The sequence below is a fragment of the Lithobates pipiens genome, unplaced genomic scaffold, assembly GCF_037356315.1.
Source record: "Lithobates pipiens isolate NorthernLeopardFrog02 unplaced genomic scaffold, aLitPip1_a1.2 Scaffold_16, whole genome shotgun sequence".
In the NCBI taxonomy this organism is placed as follows: Eukaryota; Metazoa; Chordata; class Amphibia; order Anura; family Ranidae; genus Lithobates; species Lithobates pipiens.
Genome location: NW_027507748.1, coordinates 38584811 through 38607360, shown reverse-complemented (window position 1 = coordinate 38607360; position 22550 = coordinate 38584811). Strand labels below are relative to the sequence as shown.

At 44.5% G+C, this 22550-nt stretch overlaps 1 protein-coding gene across 5 annotated transcripts in view; it reads right to left on the bottom strand.

The window, feature by feature from the left end:
• Positions 1-1020: 1020 nt before the first annotated feature.
• LOC143981714 (nectin-1-like) overlaps positions 1021-22550 on the bottom strand; it is a gene marked incomplete at its 5' end in the record, with an annotated part of 192367 nt that continues 170837 nt past the window's right edge. For all 5 annotated transcript variants that reach the window (XM_077479752.1, XM_077479751.1, XM_077479753.1 and 2 more), the window contains 1 exon segment: positions 1021-2627. Coding sequence is in view for 3 of the 5 variants with exons in the window: in XM_077479753.1 (XP_077335879.1) it covers positions 2582-2627 (46 nt within the window).

Genomic DNA, 22550 nt, shown 5'->3' with positions numbered 1-22550 from the left:
TCTGTATTTGCAGAAGATACTAAGCTCAGCAGGGCAATAACCTCTCCGCAGGATGTGGAAACCTTGAAAAAAGATCTGAACAGATTAATGGGGTGGCAACTACATGGCAAATGAGGTAGAAAAATATAAAATAATGCATCTGGGTGGCAAAAATATGAATGCAATCTATACACTGGGGGGAGAACCTCTGGGGAAATCTAGGATGGAAAAGGACCTGGGGGTCCTAGTAGATGATAAGCTCAGCAATGGCATGCAATGCCAAGCTGCTGCTAACAAAGAATATTGGCATGTATTAACAAGGGGATCAACTCCAGAGATAAAACGATAATTCTCCCGTTCTACAACACTCTGGTCTGGCCGCACCTAGAGTATGCTGTCCAGTTCTGAGCATCGGTCCTCAGGAAGGATGTACTGGAAATGGTACACGTACAAAGAAGGGCAACAAAGCTAGTAAGGGTCTGGAGGATACTAGTTATGAGGAAAGGTTGCAATCACTGAACTTATTCTCTCTGGAGAAGAGACGTTTGAGAGGGGATATGATTTCAATTTACAAATACCGTACTGGCGACTCCACAATAGGGATAAGACTTTTTCGCAGAAGGGAGTTAACAAGACTTGCGGCCACTCATTAAAACGAGAAGAAAAGAGGTTTAACCTTAAACTACGTAGAGGGTTCTTTACTTTAAGAGCAGCAAGGATGTGGAATTCCCTTCCACAGACGGTGGTTTCAGCGGGGAACATCGATAGTTTCAAGAAACTATTAGATAAGCACCTGAACGACCGCAACATACAGGGATATACAATATAATACCGACATATAATCACACACATAGGTTGGACTTGATGGACTTTTTTCAACCTCACTTACTATGCAAGTCCTAAAAAAGGAAAATGAATGCAGCCATCACATCTAAGAATCGGTAAGCTGCAATATAATACATTTTTGCTTTTGGGTTTAATACCACTTTAAATACACTTCAACTAAAATCATACATAAATGATGACAAAGCTCACAGTGTCTTGGCATTAAACATATTTTAATAAACTAAATTTTGCATAAATACTGCAATATAAACATCAACTAAAAAATGTTTTTTCCAAAGCAAACACACCCAGATTAGAGGAATGTTAATGTAAGACTGCCAGTCCTCAATGGGGCCTCCAGAGACTGTACAAGGATCCTTTCAATTCGGTGAATCTGTGTTGAAGTACAGCCACATGCGATAGTCTAATGCCTGTTGCTTGCATGCTGTAAAGTTCTATACCTCCATTGTGAACATGGTTAATTTGCTCCCTCTGTGCTGCATTTAGCCAAAGTGAGGAAAAGAAACCTTGTGTCGGCATAAGCTGGCCTACAGACAATTAGAATACTCTTCTGATTTGGATGCAATCAATGTTTAGTCAACAATCCCCCCGGGAACATTCAACTTTTGCCCAGCCGGGTGGTGCCAGCTTACATGGTGCTCCTCACCCCTCTATCATAGCATCGGGCAGTTCACAAAGCATGTACATTATTCCATGGCAAGAGTCACACACTCCTCCTTCACTCTACAGTGAGTGAAGGGCAAGTATGTGTAGCTGAAGGAGGATACGAAAAAGCAATCTCGTTGCCTGGATCAAGAAAAGTTCTACTTTAAAGGAGAACTCCGGGGGAAAAAAAATTGTCTTCCATGCAGTGAGGCTGTGCCAGCACTGCATGGGCTAACTGCTTGTTTTGTCTAGGGGCACACTGAAAGGCTATACTTACCCGATCCTTCGGAAAACAGCACTCCCCCACGTGTGGAGTGTTCCTGCTGTCCTCGCGTCCAGAGCCGGTCTATGGGTTTGATGACGTCAAGAACAGTCCATACACAAGACCGCTAGCATGGGGGGGGGGGGTGTTATGGTGCAGGAGTGACAGGGACCGGTCTTGTGCTCCAACAATCGGCAGATTAGGCAAGTATATCTCCACTCTTCTCGCCCCTAGGCTAAAACGTGTTTGAGGGAAAAAAGTTCTTTAAGCTAACCAAAGAAATGAGAAGTTGCCCAATCTGACCATTTTCAGTTGTAATGCTTTAAGATGGATTGCCGTGATGCTTGAGGGGAATCTTGACGTACAATAGAACCTGATGGCACTGTTCTCCCCCCCATGATAAGCCGCCACTTCAACTCTCAATAGTTTAACTGCAAGTTTTGTTGAGCTGAGCATGCCTTTTTGTGTCTTCATGGTCCTGTTGATGGCAGCCATCATCTGACATCTTTAGTGTAGGCTAGGACTAGGCTCAGAAGCTCAAGGAACCAACATCATCCCAGGGAGCTGCACCCCCTTATGTGTAAAAATGACTTTGTATGCCATTTTAGGTCACTAGAGACATCAAGATCCCTATACTAGATGCAAGGTCTCAAGCAGCTCAACCTCAATCATCCCCAGGGGACGCTAGTTCTCCAATGGCCACCACTTTTCTTTGTCAGAACATTTCCAGAACATGAACAATTTGTTTACTGTACAAAAACCGGGAATGAGACTCGCCCCTGGCAGACTAATAGAACAGGAACTAAAAACTTCAAAAAATAAAATTTCAATATGAAACACCAAAGCTCTTCAGTCGTCGGGGTGACATATTACTTGCTCATGGTTTCTTGTTATTCTGCAGTAGGGAAGAAAACAAAAGTTTTATTTTAACAAAGTTATACACCATTTCCTCTTGCAGATAGTAAAACAACAGCAAGAATACAATACCTACAGCAAAATAAACATGAACTTCTCGAAAAAACCATAGGCAATTCCCATTACCCAACAAGGAGTGACTTTCCCATAAACCAGTAGCAGAAATCACTTCACTTAAAGAACAAAAAGGTATCTGAGGAAGCAACGCATTTTTAATTACTACCTCATTGCACATATATCACCCTATACATTGTATTACAAATCTGCACCTTAAAGTGATTGTAAAAGTTCACCTTGTAAAATAACCGATTCAGTTTAAAATAGAAACAAAATGTATTTGTATAGTAATGTATAGATATAAAATACATTATGTTGAGGTGCAGGCCAGTCAAGTTCCTCCACGCCAAACTCGCTCATCCAAGTTATTATGGACCTTGTTTTGTGCACTGGTCCAAATCATTTGGTGGTGGGGGGGGTTTTCAGGGGTTGGGCTTGGCCCCTTAGTTCCAGTGAAGGGAACTCTTAAGGCGTCAGCATACCAAGACATTTTGGACAATTTCATATTCACAACTTTGTGGGAGCAGTTTGGGGGATGAATGAATGACTTGTATAGCGCTACCTATACAAACTGAATCGCCTCGGAGAGCTTTTCTTGCCACTGGTGTCCATCTGCAGCTATTTATACAGACCTTTAACCCCGTGAGTCCCGACACACTTACAACATTGACATACACATATTATGGCCAATTTTTTTGGAGAGGATCTAATTAACCTACCAGCATGTCTTTGGAGTGTGGGAGGAAACCGAGGTACCCAGAGGAAACCCACGCAGGCACAGGGAGAACATGCAAAGTCCAGGCAGATGGTGTCGTGGTCAGGATTTGAACCAGCAACCCTATTGCTGCTAGGTGAAGGTGCTAACCACTACACCACTGTGCTGCCCCCTCTTGGCCCCTCCCTGTTCCAACATGACTGCGCGACAGTGCAAAAAGCAAGGTCCATAAAGAAATGGATGAGCAAGTTTGGGGTGGAGGAACTTGACTGGCCTGCACAAAGTCCTGACCTCAACCTGATGGAACACTTTTGGGATGAATTAGTGCGGAGATTGAGAACCAGGCCTTCTTGTCCAACATCAGCGCCTGACCTCACAAATGTGCTTCTGGAAGAATGGTCAAACATTCCCATATACACACTCCTAAACCTTGTGGACAGCCTTCCCAGAAGAGTTGAAGCTGTTATATCTGCAAAGGGTGGGTCAACTCAATATTGAACCCTACGGACTAAGACTGGGATGCCATTAAAGTTCAGGTGTCCCGATACTTTTGGTAATCTAGTGTATGTTAAGAGTTTTCACAGCACTAAACATATAGAACACAACATGATACATAAATCAGCATTAGTATCATACATTGTTGAGCAGGTAGCAATGCAAAGAAAATTACAGTAGACCATACAGTAAACAATATTACATTGATACATAGTAGACATTACATATCAAGAACGTATGGGCTATGAGGGGTGAGCATTGGAGGATGCTCCATTGTGCAACATGGCAATGTAGAACTGAAGGACTACATCAGTGGAGGGCCGACAATGATGAAAAATATTGAATGCAGATACTGTAGACAGCACTCCACCAAAAACATAAGTGACAAAGTCCAGTGGTAAATTCATCTGGTAAACTGAAAAAGGTAAAAGTGGGGCTGAACTATGGGGGTTATAAATAACCCAAATTTTAAAAAAAGTCAGGACACTATATAAAATCAACATAAAAACAGAATGCAAGACTTACGAACATTGTTAACCTGCCCCTTTTTCAGAGACCCTTGGTGTGTCCTTTTGCATTTGAAACCTCCAGATCTCACAAGATCCCAATTTAAATTGACCATGTTCTACTGGCAGCAGAACAAACCATTCTAAACAACAGTTTGTTTCCTTCACGGAACTTTATCACCACAGGCTTTTTTTTAATCACTGAAAATAAGCCATTGATAAAAGTATTCTACTAGACGCAGAAGAAATTCCAAAAAATCTGGGCCCCGTGGATACAATATACTTATCCCTCCACGTCCTGCACTGTTATAGGCGCTGAATACCATGGGTTTCTGGCTGGAGTGTCCTCCGACGTCCCTCTTTTGCTTTCCCCTTCTTCTATTTTGTTTGATTTCTCTCTTCATTTTTTTTCTTCTCTTGGTCCCCTGTTCTGAGAGGCCTTGATAACTACGTCTCTTGACTATCCTCTGTGCAAGGCCCGAGCCACATATCTATTCCAAGACTGTAACCCGTTTTACGGTTATTACACCTTTGTGCCCCTTTCCTTTCCCTCCACCTCCCCTTGCATACCTAGCTCATATGTGTATTGTTACAGTAAACCTAACTTACTGTAAGCCAAGGCGTACTAATAAAGAAGAGCTGGAAGAACATTTAGCAACTAATTAGGTTAAATGGCAACAGGTCAGTAACATGACTGGGTAAAAAAAAAAGCATCTTAGAGAATCAGGGTCTTAGCCCTTGTACACACGGTCGGAAATTCCGACGGAAAATGTCCGATCGGACCGTGTTGTCGGATAATCCGACCGTGTGTGGGCTCCATCGGACTTTTTCTGTCGGAATGTCCGACCAACAAAGTTTGAGAGCTGGATATAAAATTTTCCGACAACATGATCCGATCGGACATTGTCCGATCGTTTGTAGAGAATTCCGATCGGACAAAGTGCCACGTATGCTCAAATCAAATTACAAGACCAAAGCTATTGGCTACTAGCTTGAACGTAGTCCCGTTGTAACCAACGAACGTCATCACGTTCCGAACGATCGGATTTTCCGACAACTTTGTCTGACCGTGTGTATGCAATACCAGTTTTCGACAAAATCCGTCTGAAAAAATCAGACGGATTTTGTTGACGGAATGTCCGACCATGTGTACAAGGGCTTAGAGGTAAAGATGGGCAGAGGTTCACCAATCTATGAAAGTCTGTGTCTAAAAATTGTTAAACATTCCAAAATAATGTTCCTCCTAAAATTGCAAAGACTTTAAATATATAATCATCTACAGTACATATTATTAAAAGATTCAGAGAATTGGCAGAAATCTCTGTGTGGACAGGACAAGGCTGAAACACAATATTGGATGACTGTGATGTTCGGGCTCTCAGGCGGCACTGCATTAAAAATAGGCATGAGTCTGTAATGGACATCTCTGCATGGGCTCAGGAATTGTTCCAAAAATCACTGTCTGAACACAGATCACTGTGCCATCCAAACGTGCAAGTAAAAGCTCTACCAGGCAAAGAAGTATCTGAACACAATTCACAGACACGGCTATCTTCTTTGGGCCAAAGGTCATCTAAAATGGGTGTTGCAAAGTAGAAAACTGTTCTGTTGTCAGACGAATTGAAATTTGAAATTTTTGGCAATCAGGGGCACCATGACCACCTAAAGAGGAGATGCACCATCTGCCTTTTTATCAGCACTCAGTTCAAAAGCCTGCATCTCTGGTGGTATAGGTGTGCATTAGTGTGTATGGAATGGGCAGCTTGCACATCTGGAAAGGCACCATCAATGCTCAAAGGTTTTTACAGCAGCATACACTCCCATTCAGATAATGTCTTTTTCGGGGAAGGCCTTGCTTATTTTACCAGGACAATGCTAAGACACTGCATCTATGACCATAGCATGGCTTCATAGTGGAAGAGTCTGGGTGCTCAACTGGCCTGCCTGCAGTCCAGGCCTTTCACCAACTTGTGAATGTTGAAATGAAAAATACAACAAAGACGACCCAGGACTGTTGAGCAGTTAGAACCCTATATAAAAGATCTCAAAAAGCAACACATCATGCCGCAATCCAAGGAAATTCAAGAAAAGATGAGAAACAGGGTTATTGACATGTATCACTCTGGAAAGGGTTACAAAGCTATTTCTAAGGTTTTGGGACTCCAGCGCACCATGGTGAGAGCCATTATCTACAAATGGAGAAAACTTGTAACCATGGTAACCCTTCACAGTAGTGGCCAGCCTACTAAAATCCCTCCAAGAGCATGATGGCGACTCATCCAGAATGTCATAAAAGAACCCAGAACATCATCTAAAAGAACTGCAGGCCTCACTTGCCTCAGTTAAGGTAAGTGTATATGATTCCACAATAAGGATGAGACTGGGCAAAAATGGCTTCCATTGGAGAGTTCAAAGGCCAAAGCCACTGCTGACCAAAAAGAACAAAAAGGCTTGTCTCACATTTGCCAAAAAACACTTTGAATATCCCCAAGACTTTTGGGCAAATGTTTTGTGGACTGATGAGACAAAGGTTGAACTTTTTGCAAGGTGTGTTACATCTGGCATAAAACTAACACAGCATTTCATAAAAAGAACATCATACCAACAGTCACACATGGTGGTGCTAGTGTGATGGTCCTGGGATGCTTTGTAGCATCAGGGCCAAGACGACTTGCTATAATTGATAGAATCATTAATTTTTCGCTCTAAAAGAAAAAGTCTGAGTGTGACTGTCCGGCCACCAGTTCCTGATCTGAAGCTCAACCGCACTTGGGTTATGCAGCAGGGCAATGATCCGAAACACACCAGCAAGTCCATCTCTGAATGGCTTTAAAAACAAAATTAAGGTTTTGGAGTGGCCTAGTCAAAGTCTGGACTTAAATCCGATTGAGATGCTGTGGTATGACCATAAACACTGTGGCACATGGTCAAGCAAGGTAGCTTCTATTTTACTATGAATCATAAATTGTGTTATTCTATTTTTTATTCTCAAGGAGACACACAGTAGAAGTCTTCCAAGCTTTAATAATGGTTTGCTTAGAAGCAGTTGTCACGTATAAGAGTAGTTTGAATAGCGAGAACGTCAAATCCGGGGGACTTTTTTCAATAATACTATGGTGGGGTCAGGTGAAAGGGAGACCGTAAATAGAACAGATAGTTTTCGAAACACTTCAGTCCAACATGAGGAGACTAATGCCGCGTATCCGTCATTTGAAAGTCCGGCGAACCTCAGCTGCAAAGTCCGTCGGACCAATCCGTCGAAAAGTCCGGTCATAAGGGACAGGTCCACCAAATGCGCAGGTGCGTGCCACCATCTGTACCACCCTTAAAATAATTTGGGGGATAAGAGGGACATATTTTGGCTAGCCTAACCTAGATACCATCTAGTTAAAACCTTGTTGTTAGTTTTCAACGCTAAAATATTAACTGTAGAAGATTTTGTGGATTTCCGGGGGGGGGGGGGGGGGGGGGGGCAAATACTTTTTCACAGCACTGTATGTACACATTGTGGATTTTGAAGATACTGTATTAGGGCTCGCTTATACTATATAAAGGTGAGCTGCGTTTTTTCCACACGTCATCTATGTGCGGTGGTGTGCAGAAAATTGCAGCTCCACGGACACGTTGTGATCCACCCCTTAAAGAGACCTTGTTGCCACACCATTTATATCAACCGAATACTTTCCATAAGATTACAGTCGTGGCTAAAAATATTGTCACCCCTGCATTTGTCAGATAACGCACCATTCGCCCAGAAAATTGTTGCAAATTTTTAGACATTCTCATGTTTATTTCTTTTGTTTGTATTGGTAAGACACAGAAAAGTGGGAAATAAAAAAACACATTAACACATTCCACACAAAATTATTGGAAGCCTCAATTTAATGTTTGGTAGCACACCTGCTGGGAAAAATAAGTGGAATCAAATCAACCGCTTCCTGTAACCATCAATGAGTTTCTTACACCTCTCTACTGGAGTTTTGAACCACTCTTCTTTCACCAACTGCTCCAGGTCTCCCAGATTGGAAGGATTCATTTTCCCAGCTGCTGTTTTGAGATCTCTCCATAGGTGCTCTATGCTACGGGATTTAGATTTGGACTCATTGATGGCCAGTTCAGTACTCTCCAACACTTTGTCTTAAACCATTTCTGGGTGCTTTTTGAAGTGTGCATTGGGCCATTGTCCTGCTGTAGGACCCATGACCTCTGACAGAGACCCAACTTTCTGACACTGGGCCCTACATTGCACCCCAGAAATATTTGGTAGTCTTCAGATTTACACAGTCAAGGCATCCAGTGCCTGAAGCAGCAAAGCAATCCCAAAACATCAGTGAACCTCCACCATGTGTGACTGTAGGGACTGAATTATTTTCGGCCTCATTTCTTTTTATGAAAATGGTAGAATGATGGGCTTTACCAAAAAGCTGTAATTTTGTTTCATCTGTCCACAGCACATTCTCCCAAAAGGATTTTGGCATCCTCCTATAAGTTTTAGCAAACTCCTTGATAAATGTTTCTCTTCCACGTCCAGGGAGATTAGCTACAGTGCCATGGCCTGTAAACGTCTTGACAATGTTTGCGCACAGTGGACACAGGAACATTAAAGGGGTTGTAAAGGTAAATGTTTTTTCACCTTAATGCATTCTATGCATTAAGGTGAAAAAACATGCGACAGTGCCTGCGCCCCCAGCCCCCCCGTTTTACTTACCTGACCCCTCGAATGCACAGCTGTGATAAGTGGTCCATCTAGAGCTTTGTCACGCGTGGACCTGGATGGGGACTCATCCTCACTGTCCGATTGGTCCTAGTCAGCGTCATCTGAAACGACAGAGCAGGGGCCACCAGTCTCAGCTGGGCCCGAGTCTGCATCAGAGCTCTCCCTGGAGGACGGGGGGGCAGGGGCTGCTTTTTACCACCTTTGCGCCCACGCACCGCCTCCATCCTGGCAATGAACGTGTCAAGGTCCGCCGACAAAGTGTCCAGAGGCACTGCACTGTTTGCAGGCGAGCCGGTTGCAATTGCCTGGAGTTCGGGGGAAGAAACACCAGTTTCTGAAGCCATGCTGACCCACCCTGTCTGCCACCTGTTGGGGACTTATGACAGGCGAATAGTCCCACCCTCCTAGCTGCTGCAGGCTGAGGGGCCCCCACCGCAGGACTCACCCCCCTGACCGAGTTCTCCACCTGTGTCTTGTGTCTGTGAGAAGAAACCGCGCTGTTGTGAGCCTCAGGGATCAGCGCTGGGCATAAAAACCATGGTGGGCTACAACAAAATGGCCACCGAGCGTCCAGTATAAAGGACATAGTCACAGGGAAAATTCAGTAAAAAAACAGTAAAAGAGTAACCATGCTTCTCTCTGAGTCACATCAAACATGGCCGCTAAACAACTGTACACAGAGAGGGACAGTGAAAAAAGACAGAGAAAAAATTGCGGCAGAATAGCGCTATGGCGGTGCAGACCCCCAGCGGAGAGACAACAGACACCCAGGGGTACAGCCACCCTGCGCAGTCCCCCACCAAAGGTGAGAGCCCTCCAGGGGACCCCTATCTATATGGCACACACACCACTCAGCAGCTCATGCAGCATCCCTCACAGGGGGGGAGGGAAGATAGGGACGGTGAGAGAAGAGAGGGAGGAGAGGGACCCCCGAATCGACCTCCCAGGGAATGCCCAGCTGCTCAGCCCCACCGAGGCAGGGAGAGCTGTACTTACCATTCCGGACGAGCTGGGGACATTCCATCACAGACCCACTCCCGAAGAGTACGGGGTGGCTGCTGGCCATGGCGCACTGTGACTCAGACATCAGTAGCCCGTTAATATGTGTGCCCTGGAGCATTGCGCTCACCTGCTGCCCCTGGAGCCTGAGGGGTATGTCGTGGCCGACCCAGTGCGTAGCTATGGTCTGCAAACGCTCGCTGGCCAGGCTGGGGAGACTACAAGGATAAGGGTATCCAGCCAGTCACCCAGCCGGCTGCTGATAGCAGATCACAGGATCTTAATCTTGTGCAAAAGACAATCATCTGCAAAAATAATTCCTGGACCGATGGGCCCACAGGGTTCCTAGGTCAATCTCCTTCACTAGTTTATGTTTATGTTTATGTACATGTTAACATATTCTGCCTGGTCCTGTCCTGAAGGTGGCGTAACAACCCGATGGTCAAGAATAAAGGAGCTGTGTCAGTCAGTGAACGAAAGAGAAACATCAATTATGGAAAGGAAAAACACCGAGACCCCTTTCACACTGCCAGCATTTTTAAGGCGCTACAAAGCTAAAAAATAGCGCCTAAAAAAAAAAAAAAGCGCCTCTATTCACTCCAGTGTGAAAGCTCGAGGGCTTTCACACTGGAGCGGTGCGCTGGCAGAGCGTCACAAAAAGTCCTACCAGCAGATTCTTTGCAACGGTGAAGGAGCAGTGAACTCACCGCTGCTCCCCATTGAAATCAATGGGGCAGCGCTGCTATACCAATGGCAAAACGGCACTGCGGTGGTGTTTTGCGGTCGGATTTAACCCCTTTTCGCTAGCTAGCGGCCGAATAGCGAAGCTAAAACGACGGTACAGCAGCGCCAAAAATAGCGCCGCTTTACCGCTGATGCCCCCCACTGCTCAGTGTAAAATGGCTCTGAAAGTAGGCATTTAAATGACTTGATTTTACTATGCATTTTTTCCTTTTTTAAGTTGGTAACAAAGTCCCTTTAACTGCAATATTTATTAAGGTTAAATATTCATTAAAGTTTGTGTTAAATGTTAGTTAAAAGGTAAGGTTGGTGGAGAAAGTTCAGTTACTCATAACAGCCCATTAAATATTTCACCGATTTGGACCTGTGCACTCCGGACAAAGCCTAAGAAAACAAGACAGAATCCTGATTGCAGCATACCAGTCCTTCAATGTGGTGGCCGCATTCATTTTTTAGGCTTATTTTCTATCAAGTATCACCTGGTGATCCTGCCAGTAACACTTCCTGTCCTAGTGTGACAACCCTCACGCATGGCACTCTATTTATGGAGACTTTATGTCACTGTAAATTGCTCTCCTGATTATATTACAGCCCCCCACCCTTCATCTCTATAACATACATGAGAAGGGGGGTTGTAGTTCAGAGAAGATAACGGGTAAGAGCCGATAACATTGCCTGTTTAGTGCACAGGATGCTGGATTTCTGGCATTTTTATGTAATTTTATAAAATGTTTTCCAACCTAACTTAAAGTGTTACTAAACCCAGGAGCCTGCATTCACTATATCTGACCCCACACCGTACACAGAACATGGGAATGCAGTTATTTTAGTAAATATAAACTAATAAATACCTTTTCCCATCAACAGTATAGTGACTTCCATCAGTGTCTGGTTAAAGCTTGTAAGAGGAGTTTTTATTTTGCTCTGACTGTCCTATGAGACGGCAGGACCCCTGACCCTGTGTCTGGACGGTGCTGATTGACTGATCACATGCACTCTCCCAAAAAAAAAAAATACACACCAAACTGAGCATGTGCCGAGTGCCCCCAAGGCTGTTTTATCAGAAGATGGATTGGGGACTGTGGAAGGGGAGGATCAGAGAAGACAGGCTCAAACATTTTTTTCTTTTTTACACAGTACGGAGGATTAATCCCTTAAGTTCGACAGTGAGTAAAACAAGCATGCTTTGCTGCATATACAGACTGATTTTACTGTTGTGGGTTTAGTAACTTTAATGTGTATTTTGGCCAAATTTTTTTTTCTTTACACGTGTTCAAAAAAAACAAAACACTTTTCTTTTTTTTACTTTCAATCATTTTTATTATTATTGTAAGAAGCTTAAACAATCACATAAAGAAAAAAGCACATGAAACATTAAAACAGACAGGACCCTGGTGCAAGCTTACAAAATAGTGAGTGGTAAATACATATACATATAAAGTATTGCCAAATACCCTAATAAAAGAGTAGCAAGAGAAAAAGCAATCTTCTCACTGTATTATCTTAAATTAATTTTTTTTTTTTATATATATTTTTTGTTACATACTTTGACCAGAGCAGTGCAATGTTACTATAGTAATACTGCACTACACTGGGGAGGTAATCAGGATTTTTTTTTTTTTTTTTTTTTTAATGATGATCACTATTATAAGCAATCCTTTTTTCATGAATGTCATTCATTCATAACCATTATGTACTATTGGGACTGCTGCGATTGGCTACAGCTATCAAATGGACATGGTACAATGTGCTTTGATTGGCTGCCTGTACCATGTGATCACTGTGATCAACAAAGACCACACAATAGTACACAATAAATGGCTATGAATGAAAGCCATTTATTTGTGTATGTGTACAATTGTCATGTGATCACAGCGATCACATAATGCTGGCGCCAGCCCGGTACACCGATCCGTAGATACATCAGGTGACAGATCAAGCTGCAGAGCAGCTATCATCGTGCACAGAAGATGAGTGATGACGACTCATATGCCGTCCTCCTGGAATCAGAAATGGTTAAAGAATTCTCGTAATAGAACAGAATAAACTTTCTGGAAGCCAGCTTCTTGAATTTCTGCTTCTTCTCTTCCCCTCAGCTGCTGCAAGTATTTTGACTAGTTGAATGGGTTGAATTTCCCCATCACATGAAGTGGTTCCACCCCCCAGCCCGTAAATTCTGTAGGGACGTATGAGCTGGCAGGAAAAACGATCGCATACAATGGGGTTAAACAGGCATTTCACCCATCTGACCGATCAAATGCTTATACCGATTGAATAATATCTAGAGAAGGCAGCGCTGGATAGCCCTTATAAATAAAATCGCTTAAAAATAAGAATACAACGTATCCCTCAAGTTATGTAGAATGTAGAATTTAACAGAATATATAAAATAAAATAAAAATCATATCTTGACGAATGGGACGACACAAATATCCTTTTACAGACAACACAGACAGTACTAGTCTTAGCAGTCTCATAAAGTGGTTAATGAACTTTCCCTTAGACAAATCATGCTTTTATCCTATGCAGTTCTCAGCTGCAAATTACTTCCCTGGAGATCAATTTCTGTCCTTCACCTCTGCTAACTGAAAGCTTCAGTAGAATACAAGGTTCTACAGTCACGGAGGTCCTCTGCTCCATGGCACAGCATTCAGATGTCTTTAATGCTAAGCAACCACCCTCTGTGATAACACTCCAGGAATGTTTAGTGGCGTGGTACATACCACACCACTCAGTCTCCACAGCCTGTGTTCAATATCGCTCACAGCTTTGCTCTTCATGGACAATGGTGTTTAAATGTCAGAGAAATGTCTCTTCCACAGAGAACTGTCTCTTCCACAGAGAACTGTCTTCCTGACAAAGCCCCTTCTCACAAACAACTGTCACCATCACCAAGAGTGATCTTCTCATGATGCACCGTCTGCCTGACAAAGCCCCTTCTCCCTCACATAGAACCCGGTCTCTCACAGAGACGTTTTTTCTTCATCACAGAGAATTGTCTTCTCACGGATCAGCTTCTTCTCCCTCACAAAGCCATTCTTTATCCATCACGGAGAACTGTCTCCCTGATAAAGCCCCTTCTTCTCCCTCACAAACAACTGTCTCCATCACAGAGAACGGTCTTCTCATGGAGCACTGTGTCTCCCTGACAAAGCCCCTTCTCCCTCATAAAGAGCCGTCTCTTTCACAGAGCCATTCCTTCTCCATCACAGAGAACTGTCTCCCTGATAAAGCCTCTTCTCCCTCACAAACAACTGTCTCCACCACAACTGTCTCCACCACCTCATGGTGCTCCGTCTCCCTGACAAAGCACCATCTTCCTCACAGAAAAGCATCTTCCTCACAGAGCCAGTCAATCACAGAGAATCGTCTTTGCACGGATCGGCTCCTTCTCCCTCACAGAGCCATTCTTTCTCCCTCACAAAGAACTGTCTCCATCACAGAGAACTGCCTTCTCACGAAGCACTGTCTCCCTGACAAAGCCCCTTCTCCCTCACAAAGAACCATCTTCCTCACAGAAAACAGTCTTCCTCACAGAGCCAGTCCATCACATAGAATTGTTTTCTAAGCCCTTGTACACACGGTCGAACATTCCGACGGAGAATGTCAGATCGGACCACGTTGTCGGATAATGAGAGCTGGATATAAAAATTTTCTGACAACATGATCCGATCGGAGTTTATCCGATCGTTTGTAGAGATTTCCGATCAGGCAAATTGCCACGCATGCTCAGATCAAATTCCTAGACCAAAGCTATTGGCTACTAGCCTGAATGTAGTCCCGTCGTAACTAAATAACGTCATCACGTTAAGAACAATCGCATTTTCCGACAACTTTGTCCGACCGTGTGTATGCAACACCAGTTTCGGACAAAATCCGTCGGGAAAAAATCTGATGGGTTTTGTTGTCGGAATGTCCGACCGTGTGTACGAGGGCTAACAGAACATTTCCTTCACCTTGGTAGGGAACTTTCTTCTCAAACAACAGCTCCTGCTCTATCACAGATAACTGTCTCCCTGACGAAGCCCCTTCTTCTCCCTCACAGAGAACTGCCTTCTCACAGAGTCGTTTCTTCTCCATTATAGCGACCTGTATTCTCATGGAGCCCTGTCTCCCTGATGGAGGACTGGCTTGTTAGAACTGTTCCTTCTCATTATTACACAGAACTGACTCCCGCATGGAGCACCATCTCCTTCACAGAGAAGGATCTACTCACAGAGCACCGTCCCCCTCTCAGAGCAGCTTCCTTCTCCCTCACAGAGCCATTCCTTCTTTCTCATTGAGAACGGTCTTCTCACAGAGCCGCTCATTCTCCATCACAGGCCAAGTCCTTCCACATCAGGGTTCATTCACACCAGATGCAATGGGACTACATTGGGTGGCTTTTGCAGCGCAGTCCCACCTCATGACAAGACAAAATGTCTGGTTTTCCGTGTGCCTGGCTCGCACCAGTGTATGTTGCAGTGGAGGTTGAAATTGACTTGCTGAAAGAACATGACAAAATCAGAAAATTATAATATAATATAATATAATATATATATATATATATATATATATATATATATATAAATAAATTACTATAACATCATAAAACATATTACAACCATATATACAAACTCTACAATGAGCTAGATGAAATGATGCCAAAGTAGAGCCAACTCCAGCCCGGTGAAGGACGCTGACCAGCCATTACAAGAAAAACCAGAAAAAAAGACTTCACAAACTACGGAGGCGTGTGTCATAATACAAAGATTAATAATGTGACAAGGGAGGGAGAGAAAAAAAAAAAGGGGAGAAAAGGACCAAAGGTTGTTTTTCTTCCCCCCCTCTCCCTCCCTTGTCACATTATTAATCTTTCTATTATGACACACGCCTCCGTAGTTTGTGAAGTCTTTTTCGGGTTTTTCTTGTAATGGCTGGTCAGCGTCCTCACAGGGCTGGCGTTGGCTCTACTTCGGCATCATTTCATCTAGCTCATTGTAAAGTTTGTATATATGGTTGTAATATGTTTTATGATGTTATAGTAATTTATATACCGTATTTATTGGCGTATAACACGCACCTTTTTCCTCTTAAAATCAGGGGAAAATCTCGGGTGCGTGTTATACGCCGATCCTGCATGATTTTTGCGCGATTTTTGAGCCTCTGGATGGCTTTCTCTACGGCTTTCGGCCGTTCACGGCCGCCTTCGGCCCTTCTCGGCGGCCGAAAACCGCTGAGAAAGGCTGACGAGAACTCTCCTCGTTCTTCAGCTCTGTGACCCGATCGCGGGACACTGGCGGCGATCGGGTCCCGCGGCCACGGAGCTCAGGACCGGGTCGGGAGTGCGCCGCCACGCGTGACCCATGGCTGGGCACTTAAAGGCAACGAACAGGTACACGATTGTGCCCAGCCGTGCCATTCTGCTGACGTACATCGGTGTGAGGCCGTCCTTAAGTGGTTAACTTGCCCTTTTCCCAGGAAGTTAAGTATTGATTGCAGGTTGGCCTCCCTTCATTGCATATCCAAACATGGGATCCTTTGAAGTGAATATGTGTAGAGCAATGAGGTTTGGGTCCCATTGTTTAGATACACGAGCCTAGGCACCAAATTGTCTAACATAGCAGCTATGTTGCACGCCCCTCCATAGATACAAGCTAAATGAAATATATTCATAATTACAATATTTTACAGCTATTAATGGAGATTTCACATAAACTCATAAGGCAACAGGTGGCCCCTTTTGGCCAGTTGAGAATATGAGACTCCGCCAAACATAAGATAATGGTTTATGTGTAATCTCCTTTAATATTTGGAACTTTGGATTTGCCTTCTGAAACAAACCAAAAAAAAAAAAAAAACTGAGGGGGGAAAAAAACCTTTTAAACAGTCCACATTTCTGAATCCCAGTATCAGTAGTCCCCACTTGTTCCGAATGTAATAAGTCCATAATAAAAATCATAAGAGACAGAACACCAAAAAGAAAAAAAACATGAGGATCCTTGTTTTCAACAGTCCAATAATAATAGTACGAAAGTCCAATCTGGTCATGTTGCCTTTGCTTCTGGGACAGCCTTCCCTGGTGATTCCAATTGGTTACGGCATACAGTGATGGCCTTTGGACCAGCTTTCCTGGCTTTCTAAGATTATACTTTATTAATGTGGACAAAGGTAGAGAAAGAAAAACACGGGTACTTTAAAGACCTATGCATTCAAATGAATGCTCTACTTGTTATTCTTGTTATTCCGAGTATTAAAGTTGTTGTAAACCCTTACAACACACTTTGACCTACAGGTAAGCCTAGATCAGGGTTTACTTCCTCTTTAATGGCCTTTGATTAGAATTGTTATAGATATACTGTGACATAATAGTGAGACCCTTTCCCACTGACACGTTTAATAATTTAAATAGTTACGCCCTTCGGCCAGGTTGTCTGATTTCATAGTCATATGCCTGCAAGTAACTCTGCCCCATCTTCTGCTGAATACCACTGTGTGCGTGTATGACCCTTCAAGTGTCCAGGGGGATCTTGTTGCCATTGCAACTCACCACTAACTCCTTTTAGCCCCTGTACACACGGTCAGAAATTCCGTCGGAATGTTTCTTATTGGAGCGTTTTGTCGGATATTCCGACTGTGTGTGGTCTGCATCCGACTGTTTCCATCGAAATAGCCGTCGGACCAACTTTTCAAACTTGCCGGAAATATTTTCCGACAAAATGGTCCGATCGGATATACTCCGATCATGTGTAGCCTACTCCAACGGACAAGGTGCCACGCATGCTCAGATCAAATTCCTAGACCAAAGCTATTGGCTACTAGCCTGAACGTAGTCCCGTCGTAACGAAATAACGTCATCACGTTATGTACAATCAGATTTTCCGACAACTTAGTCCGACCGTGTGTATGCAACATCACTTCCGGACCTCTTCCGGAATTAATCCGTCGGGATTACTCCGACGGATTTGGTTGTCGGAATCTCCGACCGTGTGTACAAGGGCTTACTGAAACTGTGTTCAGTTATACCAGCCCTGCTGGGCTAACCTTGGCTGGTGCCACGCTTTTGTGCATATAGCTCCGTCCTTGACTACCGTGTGTAGCTACTGTCCGAGTCCTGCCTTTAGCGGGGGCTTACGGAAGAGGTTATAACTGTAAGCCCTTGTACACATGGTCGGACATTCCGACGGAAAATGTCCGTTCGGACCGTATTGTCGGATAATCGGACCACGTGTGGGCTTCATCTGACTTTTTCTGTCGGAATGTCCGACCAACAAAGTTTGAAAGCAGGATATAAAATTTTTCCGACAACATGATCCGATCTGACTTTGTCCGATCGTTTGTAGAGAATTCCGATCGGACAAAGTGCCACGCATGCTCAGATCAAATTCCTAGACCAAAGCTATTGGCTACTAGCCTGAACGTAGTCCCGTCGTAACTAAATAACGTCATCATGTTCTGAACAATCGGATTTTCTGACAACTTTGTCCGACCGTGTGTATGCAACACCAGTTTCGGACAAAATCCGACAGATTCTGTTGTCGGAATGTCCGACCGTGTGTACAAGGGCTAAAAGTTCTTTGTTAAACAAAAAAAAAAAAAATATTAAACTGCCTTTAAACATTGTAACTATACAAAATTATATATATATATATAAACACTATACAAAAGGCAATGCCCTCTCTCGGTAGAGATGAACATATTAACCACTTGCCGACCGCCTAACGCCGATGTACGTCGGCAGAATGGCACGGGCAGGCATAAGCACGTACATGTACGTGATTTGCCTCCCGCGGGTCGGGGGCCCGATCGGGCCCCCGCCCGGTGCCTGCGGCGGTCGGTTTTCGTTCGGGAGCGATCCCGGACGAGGGGACGGCCATTCATTCATGGCCACCCCCTCGCGATCGCTCCCGACGAATAGAAATCCCCGGTGACATCACTTCCTCTCCTGTAATGTAAACACAGGAGAGGAAGTGATGTATTCTCTCCTCCGTGTCGGTATTTTTCGTTCCGACACGGAGGAGAGCGGATCAGTGAGTTGCACCAACACATCCCACACACAGTAGAACATGCCAGGCACACTCACACCCCCCCTTTACCCCCCGATCACCCCCCCAATTACCCCTGCCCCCCAGTCACAGTGACACCAATGTCATTTTTTTTTTTTTTTTTTTTTTTTTGCATTGGTGTCATTTGTGACTGTAATAACTGTTAGGGCAGTTAGAGTTAGCCCCCTTTAGTTCTAATGTACCCCCCTAACCCCCCCAATAAAGGTTTAACCCCGTGATCACCCCCCGTCGCCAGTGTCACTAAGGCTGGGTTCACATTGCAGCGGTTTATGAGAACGAATGTGATTCGCACCGCACTGCAGTGCAAATCACATCCGATCTCTGTGCGATTCGAGTTCAGCCATTCGCCGCACCCGCCGCACCCGCCACACCCGCCGCACCCGCCGCAAATTCGCACGGGACCCTTTTTTTGGCCCGCAGCAGAATCGGATCGCATGGGTGTTCACACCATGCGATCCGAGTTTGCAGATCGCACTGCGATATGCGAACTGATCTGGGGGTGTCAGTAACATTTCACTGACACTCCCAGCAGTTCGCATAGGGCAGTGTGAACTGCCGCCGGGAGGCATGCGATGCGGGAACCCGCCGCGGATTCGCGGCGTTTCCGCATCGCTCCAGTGTGAACCCAGCCTAATAAGCGATCATTTTTCTGATCGCCGTATTAGTGTCCCAGGTGACGCTAGTTAGGCAGGTAGGTATTTAGGTTCGCCGCAGCTTTTTATAGCGCCAGGGACCCCCATATACTACCGCATAAAGCCCCCTGATTGCCCCCTAGTTAACCCTTTCACCAGTGATCACCATATAACTGTTACAGGTGACGCTGGTTGGTTAGTTATTTTTTTATAGTTTCAGGGCACCCGCCATTTATTACCTAATAAAGGTTTAACCCCCTGATCACCCGGCGGGTGTCATTTGTGACTAATAACTGTTAGGGCAGTTAGGGTTAGCCCCCTTTAGTTCTAAGGTACCCCCCTAACCCCCCCAATAAAGGTTTAACCCCGTGATCACCCCCCGTCGCCAGTGTCACTAAGGCTGGGTTCAGATTGCAGCGGTTTGAGAACGGATGTGATTCGCACTGCAGTGCAAATCACATCCGATCTCTGTGCGATTCGAGTTCAGCCATTCGCCGCACCCGCCACACCCGCCGCACCCGCCGCAAATTCGCACGGGACCCTTTTTTTGGCCCGCAGCAGAATCGGATCGCATGGGTGTTCACACCATGCGATCCGAGTTTGCAGATCGCACTGCGATATGCGAACTGATCTGGGGGTGTCAGTAACATTTCACTGACACTCCCAGCAGTTCGCATAGGGCAGTGTGAACTGCCGCCGGGAGGCATGCGATGCGGGAACCCGCCGCGCATTCGTGGCGTTCCCGCATCGCTCCAGTGTGAACCCAGCCTAATAAGCGATCGTTTTTCTGATCGCTGTATTAGTGTCACAGGTGACGCTAGTTAGGCAAGTAGGTATTTAGGTTCGCCGCAGCTTTTTATAGCGCCAGGGACCCCCATATACTACCGCATAAAGCCCCCTGATTGCCCCCTAGTTAACCCTTTCACCAGTGATCACCATATAACTGTTACAGGTGACGCTGGTTGGTTAGTTATTTTTTTATAGTTTCAGGGCACCCGCCATTTATTACCTAGTCTCACTAGTGTACCCCTAAATTTAGGGGTGTCTACTTTCCAAAATGGGGTCATTTGGGGGGGGTTTGTGCCATCTTGGCATTTTATGGCCTTCAAAACTGTAACGCCCTTAGAAAGCCTGAAGGCGGTGCTTGGTTTTCGGGGCCCCGTACGCGGCTAGGCTCCCAAAAAGTCCCACATATGTGGTATCCCCGTACTCAGGAGAAGCAGCAGAATTTATTTTGGGGTGTCATTTCACATATGCCCATGGCATGCGTGAGCAATATATCATTTAGTGACAACTTTGTGAAAAAAAAAAAAAAAAAAAAAAAGTTTGTAATTTTCCCGCAACTTGTGGCAAAATATAAAATATTCCATGGACTCAACATGCCTCTCAGCAAATAGCTTGGGGTGTCTACTTTCTAAAATGGGGTCATTTGTGGGGGTTTTGTGCCATCTTGGCATTTTATGGCCTTCAAAACTGTAATAGGTAGTGAGGAGTGAAGTCAAATATTTACGCCCTTAGAAAGCCTGAAGGCGGTGCTTGGTTTTCGGGGCCCCGTACGCGGCTAGGCTCCCAAAAAGTCCCACATATGTGGTATCCCCGTACTCAGGAGAAGCAGCAGAATTTATTTTGGGGTGTCATTTCACATATGCCCATGGCATGTGTGAGCAATATATCATTTAGTGACAACTTTGTGAAAAAAAAAAAAAAAAAAAAAAAGTTTGTAATTTTCCCGCAACTTGTGGCAAAATATAAAATATTCCATGAACTCAACATGCCTCTCAGCAAATAGCTTGGGGTGTCTACTTTCTAAAATGGGGTCATTTGTGGGGGTTTTGTGCCATCTTGGCATTTTATGGCCTTCAAAACTGTAATAGGTAGTGAGAAGTGAACTCAAAAATTTACGCCCTTAGAAAGCCTGAAGGCGGTGCTTGGTTTTCGGGGCCCCGTACGCGGCTAGGCTCCCAAAAAGTCCCACATATGTGGTATCCCCGTACTCAGGAGAAGCAGCAGAATTTATTTTGGGGTGTCATTTCACATACGCCCATAGCATGTGTGAGCAATATATCATTTAGTGACAACTTTGTGTAAAAAAAAAAAAAAAATTTTTTTTTTGTCATTATTCAATCGCTTGAGGCAAAAAAATAAAATATTCAATGGGCTCAACATGCCTCTTATCAATTTCCTTAGGGGGTCTACTTTCCAAAATGGGGTCATTTGGGGGGGTTTTGTACTGCCCTGCCATTTTAGCACCTCAAGAAATGAGATAGGCAGTCGTAAACTAAAAGCTGCGTAAATTCCAGAAAACGTACCTTAGTTTGTAGATGTGACAACTTTTGCGCAAACCAATAAATATACAATTATTGACTTTTTTTTTACCAAAGACATGTGGCTGAATACATTTTGGCCTAAATGTATGACTAAAATTGAGTTTATTGGATTTTTCTAATAACAAAAAGTAGAAAATATCATTTTTTTTCAAAATTTGCGGTCTTTTTACGTTTATATCGCAAAAAATAAAAATCGCAGAGGCAATCAAATACCATCAAAAGAAAGCTCTATTTGTGGGAAGAAAAGGACGCAAATTTTGTTTGGGTACAACATTGCATGACCGCGCAATTACCAGTTAAAGCAGCGCAGTGCCAAAGTGTAAAAAGACCTCTGGTCATTTACCAGCAAAATGGTCCGGTCTGAAAGTGGTTAAAGACCCCTTTCACAATGCCAGCGTTTTTCAGGCGCCACAGCGCTAAAATAGTACCTGTATAGCGCCTGAAAAAAGCAGCCTCATTCACTCCCTCGGGCTTTTACACTGGATCGGTGTGCGCTGGCAGGGCGTCAGAAAAAGTCCTGCCTGCAGCTTCTTTGGAGTGGCGAATTCACCGTTCCTCCATGGCTGCTCCCCGCTGAAGTCAATGGGGCAGTGCTGAGATACCGGCGCCATTTTGTGGTCGGATTAAACCCCTTTTCGGCCGCTAGCGCGGGGTTAAAACCGCCCCCGT